The 16,118-nt window shown below is 55.1% G+C and overlaps 3 protein-coding genes across 4 annotated transcripts; 1 reads left to right on the top strand and 2 right to left on the bottom strand.

Moving 5' to 3' along the window:
* Positions 1-140: 140 nt before the first annotated feature.
* On the bottom strand, positions 141-6,737 carry BTBD19 (BTB domain containing 19). 2 transcript variants are annotated; one of them, XM_065929414.1, is made up of 8 exons: positions 6,314-6,737; positions 4,815-5,028; positions 4,669-4,722; positions 3,092-3,151; positions 2,924-2,992; positions 2,720-2,851; positions 2,470-2,595; positions 141-2,342 (listed from the first exon to the last, which is right to left on the bottom strand). In XM_065929414.1, exons 1-8 carry the CDS (start codon positions 6,397-6,399, stop codon positions 2,196-2,198), a joined length of 888 nt encoding a protein of 295 aa, XP_065785486.1. In that variant the 5' UTR covers positions 6,400-6,737; the 3' UTR covers positions 141-2,195. The 2 variants fall into 2 exon arrangements, with proteins under 2 accessions (XP_065785486.1, XP_065785495.1); XM_065929423.1 differs by lacking the exon at positions 2,470-2,595.
* Positions 6,738-8,450: 1,713 nt separating this feature from the next.
* Positions 8,451-9,107, top strand: DYNLT4 (dynein light chain Tctex-type 4). The gene has a single exon (XM_065929435.1). It carries the CDS (start codon positions 8,451-8,453, stop codon positions 9,105-9,107), a length of 657 nt encoding a protein of 218 aa, XP_065785507.1.
* Positions 9,108-9,120: 13 nt separating this feature from the next.
* Positions 9,121-14,081, bottom strand: PLK3 (polo like kinase 3). Its single transcript, XM_065929448.1, has 15 exons — positions 13,751-14,081; positions 13,507-13,614; positions 13,296-13,412; positions 13,032-13,161; positions 12,863-12,950; positions 11,941-12,036; positions 11,655-11,853; positions 11,416-11,542; positions 11,126-11,217; positions 10,805-10,886; positions 10,575-10,658; positions 10,323-10,485; positions 10,044-10,173; positions 9,741-9,854; positions 9,121-9,633 (listed from the first exon to the last, which is right to left on the bottom strand). The coding sequence occupies exons 1-15, from the start codon at positions 13,958-13,960 to the stop codon at positions 9,442-9,444; spliced, it is 1,932 nt and encodes a 643-aa protein (XP_065785520.1). The 5' UTR covers positions 13,961-14,081; the 3' UTR covers positions 9,121-9,441.
* Between the last annotated feature and the right edge of the window lie 2,037 nt (positions 14,082-16,118).

Here is a 16,118-nt window from a genome sequence, read left to right on the forward strand (position 1 = left end):
TTATCTAAGGTGGTATTAAGGGTAACCACATTTTCAGTTTTGAGCGATACAATAACAAATAACTTTTTAACCCATGTACAACATGTAAAATCCACGAGAAAGAAGAATAACTTTATTTTTTTTTTTCCAAATAATCAACTAGGGACTTCCCTGGGGGTCCAGTGGTTAAGACTCCACATTTCCACTGCAGGGAGCACCAGTTATTAAAAGATCCCTGGTCAGGGAACTAAGATGCCGCAAATCCAGAGGCACAGCCAAAATAAAGTTAGTCCCTAATTTCATATTGATAGTATCTTAATGGAATAAAATAATATTTAAATAAGAAAGCAAAGTCATCACTGAACATTTACAGAGCACTGATTATGTGTCAGGGACTGGGGAAGTAGAAATGAATTAGGCTTCACTCCTGGCCCCAGAGATCTTTCTTCAGGGAGATCTGGATCCTCAGGAAGACAAAATGTACAACAAATGAAAGGAGAGCATGGGGAGTCCTCAATAACTGAGAGGAAATCCAGGGATAGAATACCAGTGTGGTTTTTTTTTTTTTTTTTAATTAATTTTTATTTTTGGCTGTGCTGTGTCTTCATTGCTGTGCACAGGCTTTCTCTAGTTGCAGCAAGTGGGGGTTACTCTTCTTTGCGGTGTGAGGGCTTCTCATTGCCATAGTTTTTTTGTTGCAGAGCACAGGCTCTAGTTGCTCAGGCTTCAGTAGTTGCAGACTTGAGGCCTCTAGAGCTCAGGTGCAGTAGTTGGGGGGCCCACGGCCTTAGTTGCTCCAAAGCATGTGGAATATTCCCGGACCAGGGCTGGAACTCATTTCTCCTGCATTGTCAGACAGATTCTTATCTACTGCGCCACCAGGGAAGTCTGAGGACCAGTGAATTTTTGCAAAGGGAGTAGTTGAGTTACTAATGTTTGGAACCACCAGTATTTTGAGTGCTCTAAAAGTGAAACATTCTATTTTGTCCAGAGGGCAGTGGGTAAATAGAGAAACTTAAAGGGCATAGGGCTGACAATTTTAGACAGGTCAAGAGGCACTGAGGAAATGGTTGGGGAGGATGTCTCCACTGGAGTGAAGGCAGGAAGATTAGTAAGAGCCTGTGGCAGTAATTCCTGCCACAGATAGGACTGGTTGAACTGGGGTAAGAGAAGTGAACCAACTGGAAAGATCTTGTAGGAAAGGAAAAATAATTTTCCCTCTACTCTCTGAGTTCTTGGCTGAGACCTTTGTAATGAGACAGCTTAACCAGAGAAAAAAAACGTAAGTTTATTAACATGTATATCTCACATATACATGGAAGATACCCAGGGAAAAATCAGTAACTCCCAGAGGTGGCCGAAAATACCTGCTTAAATACTTCCTTCAGCTAATGACAAAAGAAAGAAAAGTGTGGGGAGGCCAGATGCGAGAAGGCCGTCAGGAAAAAGCACCGAAAGCAAGGTTTATTAAGCAGATCTTAGTGATTTCACAGGAAGTCTCCTGTAAATTAGTCATCCTTCTGTTCAAAGAGGGAGACACCCTTACCAATGTAGATTTAGTTTATAAAAATTTCCCTATAAAAGTTACAAAAGGGTAACTTTTCTGTTTTCAAAACGTCTCCTTTTTCTCAAAATAATCAGCTTAAAACAACCCTATGCCAAAACAGCATGTTTTGGGGCGGCATATTCTGCTTTCAGTCTCTTAAGACATAGAAGCCATGGGAGGCAAATGTGAAGAAGAATAAAACAAGGATGACATCTAGGTTTCTGGCTTTGGACCCATGGAGATGAGAAATATGATGGGGGCAGAACTGGGGAAAGATGAGGGGCGAGCACAATTTAAGTGTCTGTGGAACATGTGGAGAGAGACTGCCACGAGCCAGGTCTGGAGTTAAAAACGGGGCTGAGTTGAAAAGATATGTGAGAATTACAAAAGTAAAGGAGGCGGGCGATAGTGCTGAGACAGGCTGTAGAGCCAGAACACGCGGGCAAACAAACTGCTTTCGCGCTTTGCGCAGGGTTAGAGACCAAGGCTCAGCGGAAGACCGCGGCGTTCAGGCCCGCCCACCGCCGGAACCTCACCCATAGCGCCTGCGTTTGGCACACATTGGTCCTTCCCGCCCCCACTCGCCCGGCATTCTGGGAGCGGAAGCCCGCTTTGAGCGCGGAGCTTGTTGGGAACTGCAGTCTAATAGAGGCGCAGAATGCTTCGCAAGTCATGGCACTGGTCCCTTAAAGGGCAGATCCAAAAAGCGATGATGCTCCCGGGGCAGGGTGCCCCTTCGGCGGCGGCACGAGGTGCCCCGGGCCGCATCCCCTCTCCGCAGAGCGTGACACTTCCACGCCTCCACGATCTGTTCCACCTGCAAGGGATGCGAATCACCGCGGAGTCCCGCAGTGCCCACCTTACCCCGCAGACCCTGGACCACGCCCCCCTCGCCTCCCCCAACACCACGGAGTGGATCCGAGACGTGTTCCCCGCGTCCGCACCGGGATGAGCGGCTCCCGTCGGTTCTGTTCTTCCAAGGCGCTCAGCTCTGCCGGAGCCAGCAAGGCCAGTCTCAGCTCCCCCACCACCGGGGCCGCCACCTCGGCCACAGGCCGCTCTAGCACCGCCTGCGGACGTCAGCACTGAACCTGGGCGGGCGGGGGCACCTGTCCAACCGCCTGCTCTCCTGGTTCCTGCAGCCGGAGCCTCTTTCAGCACCCCTACCTCCCACTCCCTTCAGCCCCTGCTCACCGCGCCCACGCGCGCCCAACTCCGGGCCGCCAGGACCAGCTCGGCCTCGTCCACACAGAGTTTGTCGCTACGCAGCAGGGGCAGCAACGCGGGCGCGGACAGCTCCAGGAAACCACGGGTCCGGAGGGTCTCCTATGGGTCCGCGATTGGGTCAGGGAAGAGCAGAACGAGGGGTTGGGGTAGGGAGTATGCAGCGGGGAGTACCTGGCTGTGGGACTCAATGAAAGCTACACAACGCTCCTGCAGCTGTTCCAGGCCAAAGGTTACAGCAACCTGAGAGCGGAATGAAGGAGGTCAGGTTGGAGATAGAGAGGCTGGGCGGCCCGGCCCTCCACACCGGAACCTCCTGCAAGCCTGTCCAGCGGCACCCACCTGCAGGGCCTCGCAAACCAGCTCCACATCCAGCGCCTTCCCCACAAACTCCAGGCACAGCTGGGAACAGAAATGAAGGTGGGCTGTGCCCAGATGTCCCTGCTTCAAGGCCCCAGCCCCAGAAACAATGAACAGCCTTTGGAGCAGTGAACCACCCAGGCTACTAGCAGCCCCAGGCCCACGGAGACCTCCCAGGCCAAGAGAGGCAGGGAATCACCAAGGCCCGAGACTAGGAACTAGCAAAGCCAAGCCCAGCAGCCCACCTTTTAGTACATTCCTCACTAATCAGACTAGATAAGAGCTGTGTGAAAATTCCACTCTCTTATTTCAAGACACTTATCTTTCTCCACAATTTTCTCTGAACTCAAAGACACTATTTTAACCAGAAACTTGAATTATGTGACATCTCCCTCTCACCCCCCACATCCAGAAAAGCCCTGGGTAATGCCAGTTCACAGGGTCAAACCAGCCAATCCTAAAGGGAATCAACCCTGAATATTCACTGGAAGGACTGATGCTGAAGCCAAAACTCCAATACTTTGGCCACCTGATGTGAAGAACAGACTCAATGGAAAAGACCCTGATGCTGGGAAAGATTTAGGGTAGGAGGAGAAGGGGGAGACTGAGGATGAGATGGTTGGATGGCATCAGTGACTCAATGGACATGGGTTTGAGCAAACTCGGAGATAATGAAGGACAGGGACGCCTGCTGTGCTGCAGTCCATGGGGTCGCAAAGAGTCAGACAGGACAGCCACTGAACAACACTGGTTGCTAGGGCAACCTCAATTTCTACAGCAACTGAACTATGAACAGTGCCAGTTCCACTTCTCTCAAAGGCAGGCACTTCTTTCCTGGGTGACCACTGCCACCCCTGTCCCTACGGGATTGGTGAGCCCTTCCCATGGCTCCCAATCCCTTCTCCTCTTAGCGTCCAAAAAATCCTCACTACCTGAAACCTCCAGTGAAACTCCACTGCCCTCTGGGTCAAAGAAGTCCAAATTCTTGAAGGTCCTACAGGAACCAGCCCCTGGCACCCTCTCCAATCTCATCTCTTCCTCTCTTCCTTTCACACTCTTAGTCGTCTTAGTCTAGCTACACTAAATGTCTCACCAGTTCTTTTTGTGCCTCTGTGACTAGAATACCATCTTTCCTCTCCCCGCTGAACAACAATCTTACCTATCCTACCCGATGCAACACAAATGTTTCCTTCTCCAGGAAGTCTTCCCCTCTTCTCCCTCGTGGTGAGACTAGAGAGACTGTACAGTCTCAGCACCATATGCCCTTCTCTGTCACACTTCTTAAGCCACTGGGTTAAGCGTTTTTCTTGTGTCTGTCTCTCTTTGAAGAACAGGGATCAAGGCTAACTTATCCCAGTATCTACACCCCCATATGCCCCCACAGGGCACACACATATCCTTTTGCACATAGGCACGCATCAATGCCTGTTTATATAGAGATACCCATACCTCTCTCTGTATTGGTGCACATTCCTCTCCAGGTTAGCGGATGTGTGAGGCAGGGTGTGAACCACACCCATAAGAGGCAGGGGAAACTAGACGGCTACCCATGAACCCACCTCTCGAAGTTCCTCCAGCCCATACTCCACTGCCGCCGTCAACACCTCGAGCACCTGCAGAGTGGGTGGTTGGCATAGTAGCAGAGTCTTCCCGCCCCTCAGCCACCCAGATCTTGCCCACCCAGACCCTTGCCCAGTGGGCTCACAGAGTGGCGTTGCAGCTTGGCACTGTTGGTATACAGAAACTCCAGCACTGCCAGGAAAGCCTCAGCTGGCACAGTACTCAGCACCACAGGGCTGGGCACCCCAGGGCCTGGCTCTGAGCTCAGAAGTCGCTGGAAGAAGTTGCATCTACACGCCAGCAAGCACCGGTGGGCAAACACCTCCTGCCGTTCTTGACCGACCACAAAGCGAACATCACTGTGGGAGAGAGGGGCAGAGAGCCAGGAAGAAGAGGCTAGAGTCTCTGTGTAACTCTAGACTTTGCCTTTGCCCTCTCTGGGCCTCCATTTCCTTATCTGCCATATAAGAGGCAGTCCCTCTAGCCAAAGGTCTGGGTCACACAGGCCTGGTTCTAATCACAGCTCCACCTAGGCGAGAGAAGCCTAGGGAAGAGATTTCTGATCTATTGCCTCTCGGGTTTCTCATCCCTGAAATGGAATGCTCATCCCAAACCCAAGGGTGACTAACATTAGGTGGCTATGTTTGATCACTGAGGGGGCACCAGGGCTGATAACAAGATCAATCCCAATGTCTCTCTCCTCCCCAGCCTGTGTCTCTGGTGAAGGGAAACTCTTTTTGGCTTTTTCTCCACAGACTGCAAATTCAGCTTTTTCAGCCTCCTCCAGACAGGAGGGGGGAGGAGGGAGGGTGTGGAGGGCACTGCCTGCAAACAGGCACATCAGTGATGCACTATCATGGGGCCAGACCACATTTTCCATTTTCATGATCACTTCCGGCCCCAGCTTCTGGGCCTCTGAACAGCACAGTGGGTAAGAGACAGATGATGAAGCTTGAGCTTCCTGGAGCCTTCTAGTCTCAAGTCCAAGGCCTGGGGGGAGCAGGGGGGGGGGGGGGGGCGCGGTTCACTGCTCAGACTGACTGGAACACCCAAAGCAGTAGGGTTACAGAAATCGCCAACCTGCAAGAGGACCCCAGCTCTGAAGCAGTGGAGACAAAAAGCTGCATTCTGGTTCTTCTGACTGGCCCGGCCCCGTACTTGGTCCCTGGTTCCAGACACTACAGGCAGTGAGCCCCAGGCGGTACACGTGAACTACTTCCTGTCTGCGCCTCTGGCTCAGTCTCCTGAGCTTTGTTCCCCTTACAAGTCCCCAATTCCCAGAATAGGATCGTCTGCTCCTCTGCCTCCCCAGGGAGGCACTCGAGTTACAATCCATTTCTCAGGATCCAGAGGGCAGAGGGCTTTTCTCTGCCAGGAGCCCAAGATCCAAAAAAGGAAGGCCTTTCCCTGAAGTCACATAGCTGCTCTGAGCTCCAGTCCCCACTGCCCCCACCTCTGGCTCTCAGGCTGTCACAGATACTGCGTGATCAGTAGCCATCCTCTACACTCCACTTCCCCAGGCTGAGTTCACCCAGGAGAAGGGTCAAGTCCTAATTCTCCACTTCCTCTGTACTCAGATTCCTCAGAGTCATGGGTCCCAGCAGAGCCAGTTAGGGAAAACCCACAGACAGGCGCCCCTCTCACCTGTATAAGGGGTTGTTGACCAGGCTCCGGAGTGCTGTGGAAAAAGTCGCAGCCTCCCCATACACAACCAGTCCTGGGGTCTCCATGGGTGGGGAAGGGGACTAAGCAGGAGGAACAGCCTAGGAGGCTTGTTATGTGTGGGAGAGACAGTACGTAGAAGGAGCAGGAGGCTTGGCTGAGCCCTAGAGCTGGTGAAGAGCTAGAACGGCCTGAGAGGGAGGGGCAAGAGATCCAGAGGCCTGTTTGCTGAGAAGCTAAAGTTTAGGAATGAGGCAGGAGAGGCCCAGAAGGCATCGGAGGCCAGTGGAAGAGGCCAGAGGCTTGGGGACTCAGGGAGGGGACCAAGAGAGGCCGAGGTGGAGCAGACTGAACTGGGGAGGAGAGGCTGGCTGCGGATGAGGCCCCAGCTGGGAGCCTGCCCAGGCAGCTGGGGTGGGAAGCCTGTGGGTTTCCACGGAAACTAGAGCCAGGCCTGAGAGGAGGCCCCGCCCAGCTCCCACAGGCCGAGGGAAAACTTCAGCCCTAGAGGGGCCCTAAGCAGAGTTGGAGGGTCTTAGCATCCTGGCCCCTGCCTGTCCAGGGTTCAGAGTTCAAATTTCGTGTCCCTTCCCTCCCCTCCCCCACAAGTATACAGGTTAACCGGATCCGAAGAACTCCCATCAACAGGGCAAGTCCTTGTCCCCATGGACCATTTTCAGGGTCCAGACCTGGCTTGTTTGGGAGGTGGCAGTCCTGGACCTCCCAGAGAGGGGTCAGGTGAGGAGGTGTCAACACTGACAGAGGCATCATGGTCTCTGGCGTCCCTTAAGTGCAACCACAGTGCAGGTGGAGGCAGTCTCGGCACTAGGGCACACAAGAGGTGTGGACGGGGGGACTAGGCCCAGGACATTTAGGTAGGTCAGCGGGATTCACTGAGGAGTGAAGTCACCACTGTTGCATCAGATCTGAGTTCCAATGGGTCTCCCTTCCCCCTCCCCCAGCCCAGAACTGAGGAAGTCATCCAAGCCCCACCCTAGCTGTATACAAGGAACGGAAATGTTTGTCCTAATAGGGCCTTGACGTGCTCCTTCCTGTAGGCCCGGATCCTGATTCCTGAGCAGCCACCCAGTAGCCTCAGGGTTTCCCCATATCCCAGGCCTCTGTGACTTGCTGACAAGTAGAGAGCCAGCCTTCACAAGGGGAGAAATGGACAGTGGCTCAAGAGCCCTGGGGTAGGGGGACACCTTTCTGACCAGAACCAGCCTCTACATCTGCCCCTTCACTCACACTTGTATGTCCTTGGGCTCTAACCCCCTGTTGATCCCCTTCCCCTGATGACTCAGCCACCCGGCATTCAACACGTGCTTACAGTAACACTCCCAGGTTAAGCCAGAGCCAGGACTGGTGAGAGGGAACCAGGAAGAGGAGTGCTTGCCCAGCAACCCAGGGCAACTCCACAACACAAGCAAGGGGCCCTTACCCTCCTACCTGCCAGTCAGGCCAGTCGGGCGAGGGCTGTTAGGAGAGAGCCTGGAGGACACAGCTGGCTCAGGTGTCTAAGGAGTTTGGGGGAAAGAAGGCAGCCATCCCAGAACTGACTCTGGAGGTAGGGCCAGAAGCCAAAAACAGAGGCTGGAAGGACCATCCTGAGTCACCTAGCCCCAGGCTCTGCCAGGCACCCTAAGAGCAGGGAGGGGGTGGAGGATGGCTGGATTTAAGACTCACAGGGGCTAGAAGGATCTGTGGGAGCTGAAGGAGCTGGGTCTGTCTGTCCCTTCCTCTGGTTAGGGGGTGGAGGCGCCACTGTCTAGGGTCAGGCAGAGGGCAGATACATCCCAGTTTCTGCTGGTGAGTCAGGTGGAAGGGAGGTGTACCTGGAGCGCATTTGTCTAACCTCCACAGTGCCCAGGGGAAGTGGAGCTCAGGGGGTAGGGAGAGAGAGATAATAGTCTGAGCAGCGTCTCTTCCCTTGTTGTCCCTAACAGTCCTTAACCCTCTAAGCACCCAGGAATCCACGCAGCCGGGAACTATTTGATTCACTGGTCCGAAAAACACAGGTAAGGAGGGATTAGAGGGTAAAAACTCATCACTGAGTAAGAGACTAGATAGCTAGTGAGGGCCATCCCATCCAAGTGTGGGTCTTCCAGCCGGCAGGTCCATGGCTGGCAGGCCTGTGCCCCCCGGACACCAGGAGGAGGAGGCCAAAGACCATGGGCTGAAACTATCAGCAGCGCGGCCTCTAGGCCACCTGCCCAGCATCGATGAAACCCGACCAGCTGGCCTGGGCCCGGCCTCCCGCCGTGGCTCCGTGCTAGGTCCGGTCTTGTCCTTTTCACGCCGCAACTCGCTGGCAGGGCCAAGTGCAGGCCCTGGGGGTCGACGCCCATCCCTGGGCCCCATGCCCCCTCTAGGCTCGCGGGTCAGCTTCTCTGGCTTGCCCCTGGCGCCCGCCCGCCGGATGGCGCCCTCGTACCGCACGGAGCCGGCGCCAGGGGAGCGCTGGGAGACCGCGCGCGCACAGCAGGCCCTGGAGGCTGCGCTGGCCGCGGGACTGCAGGACGCGTGCTACTCGGGCGCAGAGGCCGGGCGGCTGGCGCAGGAGCTGTGCGAGCTGGTGCGCATGCGCCTGCGCGAGCTCAGCCCGCCGCGCTACAAGCTGGTGTGCAGCGTGGTGCTGGGGCAGCGCGCCGGCCAGGGCGTCCGCGTGGTCAGCCGCGCGCTCTGGGACGCGGCGCGCGACGGGTTGGCCTCGGCTGCCGTCACCAACGCCTCGCTCTTCGCCGTGGCCACGGTCCACGGACTCTACTGCGAGTGAGGAGGCCCTCGAGTTCTGCAAAAACGGTTTATTATCCCAGAAGGAGGCCCTTCGTGGGGCTCACATCCCAATAAATAAATGTCAATAAATAAAAGTGGTCCATAAATAACGCCCCCTAGCGGGGGGCTAAGGCTCAGGCTTTTCTTGGAGAAGGGGTGGGAGGCCGCCTCCAACCCCAGTAAAGCTGGTCCCTGATTCCCTGGGGGATTCGGCCCGGAGCCCCCAGTGAGGCACCAAAGGAACAGGGAGGGCCACGAAGGCGAGGGCCAGGGCCTGACAGGCACAGACCTCAGGCCTAAGGGCCTGAGTGGTGGCCGGGCCCGCAGACTGTGGCCTAGACGGGGCAGCGGTCCCGGAGCAGGCGCAGAGCATAGTGAAGCCGCTGCCGCAGATCTGGGGAGCAGCCCAGCTGCTGAAGGTGGGAAGCGAGGTAAGTACAAGCACTGCGATTGCGGGCCACGAAAGTCACAAGGAGGGGCTCCCAGCCACTGAGGATCAGCTTGGTGTGGTCTCCGTAGAAGTTCACCTGTGCACAGGAGGGTGGCACTGGTCAGGGCCTTGCGCCCAGATCGTTTCCTCCCCAGCACCCTGGACCATCCAGTCCTCACCCCCAACTCCAGGCGGAGCTCTTACCTGGATGGTGCCATCACTAAAGAGCATGAGTAGGGCCTGATCGGTCTTGACCCACTGCAGCAGGAGTGGGGGCACAGGTACCTCCACCTCTTCCACACTGGGCAGATCTCCACCCTGGGAACAGGGGCAGGTCACTTGTCTGACACCAGTCAGTCCTCTCCCTATCCATGTCTCCTCTAGAGGGTCAGCTTCTAGCTTCAACACCCACCCCACTGTCCACCCAGTCCCAAAGGGGACTAGGAGGGGATCGGGATGTGTTAGTCCTGAATGTACCCCACCCCCACCCCGACCCAGTTCACAAACCTTCATGAGGCGCTGCTCCATGTAGGAGGCAAAATACTTCAGGACACCCAGCTGAGGCTGCAGAGCCCGAGGCACGGCACCCACAGAGAAGGAGAAGTGCTTAGTGCTGGTGGGGTTGTAGTGCACAGTCCTGGAGGAAGCAGACAGAGGTCAGAGGGAGCCCTGCACCCACATCCCCTCCGCAGAGACTGCAGGACCAGGAGCCCGGGAACACACTCTAAGCTGCAGCACTGCTGAGTACAGAGGGCTGGATACAAGGCACCCCATCGTAGTACTTACTTTCTGTTGGCCGACAGGGCCATGTGTGTGCCATTGTTGAAGAGCACAGCCACACGGCGGCTGGACAGTTGATACCCAAAGCCAAACTTGTTGGAGTAGTCAACCCACTTGCTGACCCACACTAGAGGTTCTGGTTGTGCCAGGGGAGCTGGGTTCTGTTCAGCTGTCATAGAAGAGGTAGGAATGAGGACTTGTTCCTGGTTCGCCAAAGAACTCCCACCACCATTGACATGTACCAGGTCCCAGCCTCACCTGGGGGCATGAAGGCCAGGCAGTTTCTCAGAGCACAGAGGGCTGACTCCACCACTGTGGCCACAGTCAGACCTTCTTCAAACCCTGAAGGGAACAGGGCACTGAGAATTAGGCAATAGTCCCACAAGTCCTAGACGATGACTCTCCTTCCCTCTCCACCCACTCCTTCCCTCCGGGCTTGGTCTCAGCCCCCGCAACCTCGAGCACCCTTCACCCTCCTGGTGGCTCACCATCTCCACTGCTTGCCAGTGTCCCACGGGGTGAACTGTCTTCTATCAGGCTGAGAGGGGCTGGACCTGAAGCTGCTGGAGCCTGGAGGGTTGGGTAGGGAAAAGGAGTGAGACAGGCCCCGAAATCCAAATCCTTGAGAGTCCATGGCTCGCCCTGCCCTGGCACCCAGGGCACCCCAGGTCACCCCGCCTGACCGATGAGACACAGCCAATTAGGCCACCACGAGGCTAGATGCTTCACCAGCCTCTTTTATCCCAGGCTTCCTGCAGCTGCTAGGGTGGGGGTGAGTCAGGGGAACACCATCCACGTGAGCACCTCACCTCGGGCCTGGCATCCTGATGGCCAATGGACGTCCGAGTGAGGCCATTCACCAAACAGGAGACCTCGTCCCGCTCCTCTGGATGGTTCTTATCTGGGAGGGGGTGGGGAGATAGAACCCTCAGAATCCTGCCCAGACCCCCTGCTTCCTGAAGAGATGACACAGTCAGGCATAGCCAAGTGCCTGTGTAATGTATGCTATCCCCAGGGACCCTACACTCCCACTCCCACGTGTATGTGACAAGCCCCCTGCTGCTCTGTACCCTCAAATCCACTGACGTCTCAGACTTACTCTTCTTCTTCTTTCTCCCAAAGAGGCTCTTGGTAACTTTGACAAACAGAATCCTAGCTGGGTTAAGGGGTGTCAGGTCTGGGACTGTCACACAGCTGCTGACAGGGAGCCGGTCCGGGGTGTAGCCCTGAGGAGAGAAAGCGTGTGAGCAGAGAAGAGCAGCCCAGGAGTCCTGTCACCTGCTCCCAATTCAATCCCTGGAGAATCTGCAGACTGGATGTGTCTGGGACACTACAAACCTTGGTAAAGAAGTCATGGCGCAGGATCTGGTCAATTGAGGGGCGGTCTTGGGGTGAAGCTCGAAGGATGGCGGCCAGGAGCTGCCGGGCAGGCAGTGAGAGGCTGGCAGGCAGTGTGTAGTGAACCTGCTTGATGCAGCGGTATGTCTCCTTCAGGTCAACGGTCTCAAAGGGGGGGCTCCCACATAGCAGCGTGTACCTGTGGGGCAGAGAAAAGGTGGTCAGGAGTAAAGTGGAACATAGGCCCCCCGGCCACCCTCTGTGTGCACATGACCCTGGCACTCACATGACACAGCCCAGGGACCACACATCTGCCTCCGGGCCATGGCCCTGTCTCTGCAGCACTTCTGGGGCCACATAGTTGGGGGTGCCACAGATGGTCCTGACAGGGGATAGGAAGGAGGAGAGGGCAAGCTTCAGAGGCAGCCTGGCTGGCCCCTCATCCCTGCCCCCACTCAGAGTCCAGACAAAGCAGCTGCCTGTCACCAAAGGCCAGAGAACTCCTGTTTGTTCCAAGACAATGGAGCCAGGGATGGCAGCTGAGTCCCTGCCCACCCGCCTGGCCCAGCTGCTCAGCAACTCTGCAGGACGGGGGAGTTCCTGACCCCTAACCCAGCCCCCTCCTCCAGGTCAACAGAGGGTCCATCACTGATCCCTTCCTCCTTCGCCTACTCCCACCACAGGCTGTCACTTCCTATGGTCTGTGCCGTACACACTAACATCAGCTGTCACATCCCCCGTGAACACTACTGCTGTGTTACTACACACTATTATGGCCACACATGCTGTGTTACACACCCAGTCCTCATGGTCACAACAGGGTTTTCTGACACACACAGGGTGTCATGTCCACCATCTCCACACTCAGTCTGTCTCACACACACACTGCTTATGTCACCATCCACATTCATACACAGGACTGGTTACACACCTTCAAGAACCCTTACACCCCATCCATCTTAGAGACTCAGACACACATAGGACCAGCAGCCTCTCCACCATTCCCAGGAACCGAGGCTGCCACCGCCACCTACACACACACACACACACACACACACACACACACACACACAGAGCCCATCATCCCTCCCATCAATCACAGGGTCACATCAGGCAATCATCGTACCTCCTACAGATATACTCAGTGTCTGTCACTCACGTCATCTGTGTCACACAGACTGTGGCCACCCCCCTCCTCAAACACTCACTTCTTCCTATGCTCTGGGGGCTCCAACCGGGTTGCCAGTCCAAAATCCCCCATCTTCAGTTCCATGTTCTCAGTGATAAAAAAATTTCCTGAACAGGGGCGGAGAAGTGTGTCAGACGCCTTTTTCTCTGCCTCCCCAGCCACCCATCCTGTTGGCCCAGGAGTCTCACCTAGCTTGAGGTCCCGGTGCAAGATGCCCCGCTGGTGCAAGTACTTGAGTCCGGAAAGGATTTGCCGAAGGTAGTAGCGCACCTCTGGCTCCAACAGGGTGTGCCGGGCCTTCCAGATGTGGGCCAGGGACTGCAGAGAGCCGCGGCCTCAGCCCCTCGTCCGCCCTCCCCGACCCTCCCTCCGTGTGCTCGCCGAGGAAGAAGAGGGCTCCAACTTTGGGTCTTAAGGTCCCTACTCCCTCTCCCACCTCCACCATCCCTCACCTTTCGGCTGCAGAGCTCCAGGAAAATGTATATGTTGTCAGCATCCTCAAAGTGGTGCGAGAAACGCACGATGTGGCGGTGCTGTAGGCCGCGGTGCAGCTCAATCTCGTTTAGGATCTGCAGTGGTGGCGCGGGGTTATCATCCGTCAAGGGCTCCCTCGTCACCGTCCCCACCCCACCCGTCGCCCGCTGGGCCTGGGCCCTGGCTCACCTTCTCACGCTGATGCGGCTTGGTAATGCGGCTCTGCGAGATGACTTTGACCGCGTAGGCACTGCCGGTCTCCGTGTCAGTGGCCTCATAGCAGCGGGCAAAGCCCCCCTGAGAGGAGAAGGCATCAGGCAGGTCTGGCCCTCAGACGTCCCCATGCCGAGGCCAAGCGGCCCCGCCCCGCTCCGCGCGGGCAAAAAAGTCGGCAAGGCTCCCCTACCCTGGCTGGCACCACTCCCCAGCTCACCTTGCCCAACAGGCGGCCTTTGAAGTAGGTGCGGCCGCTCCGCGGGTCGGTGATGAGGCGCCCAGGGTCCGGTGCCGGAGTCTCGGCCAGCACCTCTGGCTCAGATCCAGGCTTGGGACTTCCAGGCGGCCCGGGTCCGGCTGGGGGCGCTGGCGGGGCGGCCGCACGCGGGAAGGGTCGCGGGGACAGGAAGCCGGCCGCCGGCTCCATGCGGACGGTGCGGCGCAGCACCGGCCGGGCTAATTTCTGTGTTCCGCCAGGCCGGGACGGCGCGAGGCGCTGCCAGGATTTGCTACGCGGCGCTCGCGCCCCAGGGAGCCCAGCGTTTTTATCAATGAACGCCTGCCCCCTCCCTGGCGTCTAGTCATTAAGAGCCCGCCCCCTTCATGCGAGTCACCGAGAAGCCACGCCCCTCATCAGGCCTTACGTCAACAAGAAGCTCCTCCTCCCACCCGCGCACCCCAAGACCAAGCCTACTGCTCCCGCCTTCAAGACGCAGCCGTACTGCTAGTCACCATGTGGGTGGCCTTCTGGATGTAAGAGCCACCTTTGTCCCTGCCTTTCTATCTCGTCCTGGTGACTGAGAGTCCCTCTAATGGGGGTCCTTTCGCCCCCCATTCTTGGGGGCTTATGCTGAAGTCCGAGGGTGCCTGGACGTATGGGGAGTCTCCTTAGCAACTAGATGGACCAGCGTTCCAACCTAGAGGGCAGAATCAGGGACGCCGCTCGCTTTTGCCCGAGTTGGTCACCAACCCTTTAAGTGCGCGGGAATTTGCGTTCGTCCCACGCTCTTGGCCAGAGACCGCAGGTCCAGGCCGGTGCTGCCCCCTTTAGGGGCTGAGAGGAATTGCATACTCCCAGCTGGGCTTGCCTGGAGTGGGGAGTGTGGAGGCCTGAGCTCCTATGCTGAGTCTTTTGTGTGTGTGTGTGCTGAGTCTTGAGAACAAACAGCCAGGCGTTCAAGGCTTTTGTAACGGGCCAGGTGACATCTTCTGCTGCCCCTACACCCACACCTTTAAGGGGCAGATCTCATGTTCTGGAGGAGTGCCTATTCTCTTTCCCTGAAAACATCCACTGCCCTGCATCCACAGCCAGAGGCCAGAAAGTGAAGTACTTATATTTTCTCAAATCTAGCAAAGGACAATTGGGCAGGTGGTTCTGGGGCCATCTGAACCCCTAAACCTCTGGTCCATGCCCACCTTTCACAGGGCCAGAGACAGAGAGATGGGGTTTTTTAAAATTTATTTACTTTATTGAAGTGTAGTTGATTTACAATGTTATATAATTTCTATTGTACAGCAAAGTGACTAAGTTACACATATAACAATATATCCATTCTTTTTTCATATTATTTTCCATTATGGTTTATCATAGGATATTCAATATAGTTTCCTGTGCCATACAGTAGGGCCATACTGTTTATCCATTCTATGTGTAATAGTTTGCATCTGCTAATCTCAAACTCCCAATCCATCTCCCCTCTTGGCAACCACAAGTCTGTTTTCTATGCCTGTGAGCCTTTTCTGTTTCATAGGTAAGTTTGTGTCATATTTTAGGTTCCACATATAAATGATATTATATGGTATTTGTCTTTCTCTTTCTGGTATGATAATCTCTTCACTTGGAATGGTAATTTCTAGATTCATCCATGGTGCTGCAAACGGCATTATTTCATTGTCTTTATGGCTGAGTAGTAGTCCACTGTGTATATGTGCCACATCTTTTTCCATTCATCTGTCAGTGTGCATATATGTTGTTTCCATGTCTTGGCTATTGTAAATAGTGTTGCAGTGAATATTAAGGTGCATGTATCTTTTTGAATTAGAATTTTCTCTGAATATAACACATGAAAAGATGCTCAACATCACTCATTATCAGAGAAATGCAAATCAAAACCACAATGAGGTATCACTACACGCCAGTCAGGATGGCTGCTATCCAAAAGTCTACAGGCAATAAACGGTGTGGAGAGGGGGTGGAGAAAAGGGAACCCTCTTACACTGTTGGTGGGAATGCAAACTAGTACAGCCACTATGGAGAACAGTGTGGAGATTCCATAAAAAACTGGAAGTAGAACTGCCATATGACCTAGCAATCCCATTCCTGGGCATACACACCGAGGAAACCAGAACTGAAAGAGACACGTATACCCTAATGTTCATCGCAGCACTGTTTATGATAGCCAGGACATGGAAGCAACCTAGATGCCCATCAGCAGACGAATGGATAAGAAAGCTGTGGTACATATACACAATGGAATATTACTCAGCCATTAAAGAGAATACATTTGAATCAGTTCTAATGAGATGGATGAAACTGGAGCCCACTATACAGAGTGAAGTAAGCCAGAAAGATAAACATTAATACA

Source organism: Muntiacus reevesi, chromosome 1 (assembly GCF_963930625.1).
Source record: "Muntiacus reevesi chromosome 1, mMunRee1.1, whole genome shotgun sequence".
Taxonomy (NCBI): Eukaryota; Metazoa; Chordata; class Mammalia; order Artiodactyla; family Cervidae; genus Muntiacus; species Muntiacus reevesi.

Excerpts from the sequence above, each read along its gene's own strand:
- DYNLT4 (XM_065929435.1), top strand. The coding sequence starts at position 8,451 with ATGGCTGGCAGGCCTGTGCCCCCCGGACACCAGGAGGAGGAGGCCAAA.
- PLK3 (XM_065929448.1), bottom strand. The coding sequence starts at position 13,960 with ATGGAGCCGGCGGCCGGCTTCCTGTCCCCGCGACCCTTCCCGCGTGCG. Across the intron at positions 12,951-13,031 it reads GCACCGGGACCTCAAGCTAG|GAAATTTTTTTATCACTGAG; the intron begins GTGAGACTCCTG and ends GCCCCTGTTCAG. Across the intron at positions 10,174-10,322 it reads GCCCTGTCGGCCAACAGAAA|GACTGTGCACTACAACCCCA; the intron begins GTAAGTACTACG and ends TGCTTCCTCCAG.
- BTBD19 (XM_065929414.1), bottom strand. The coding sequence starts at position 6,399 with ATGGAGACCCCAGGACTGGTTGTGTATGGGGAGGCTGCGACTTTTTCC. Across the intron at positions 2,993-3,091 it reads TGGTTTGCGAGGCCCTGCAG|GTTGCTGTAACCTTTGGCCT; the intron begins GTGGGTGCCGCT and ends TTCCGCTCTCAG. Across the intron at positions 2,343-2,469 it reads GACGGGAGCCGCTCATCCCG|GTGGAACAGATCGTGGAGGC; the intron begins GTGCGGACGCGG and ends CATCCCTTGCAG.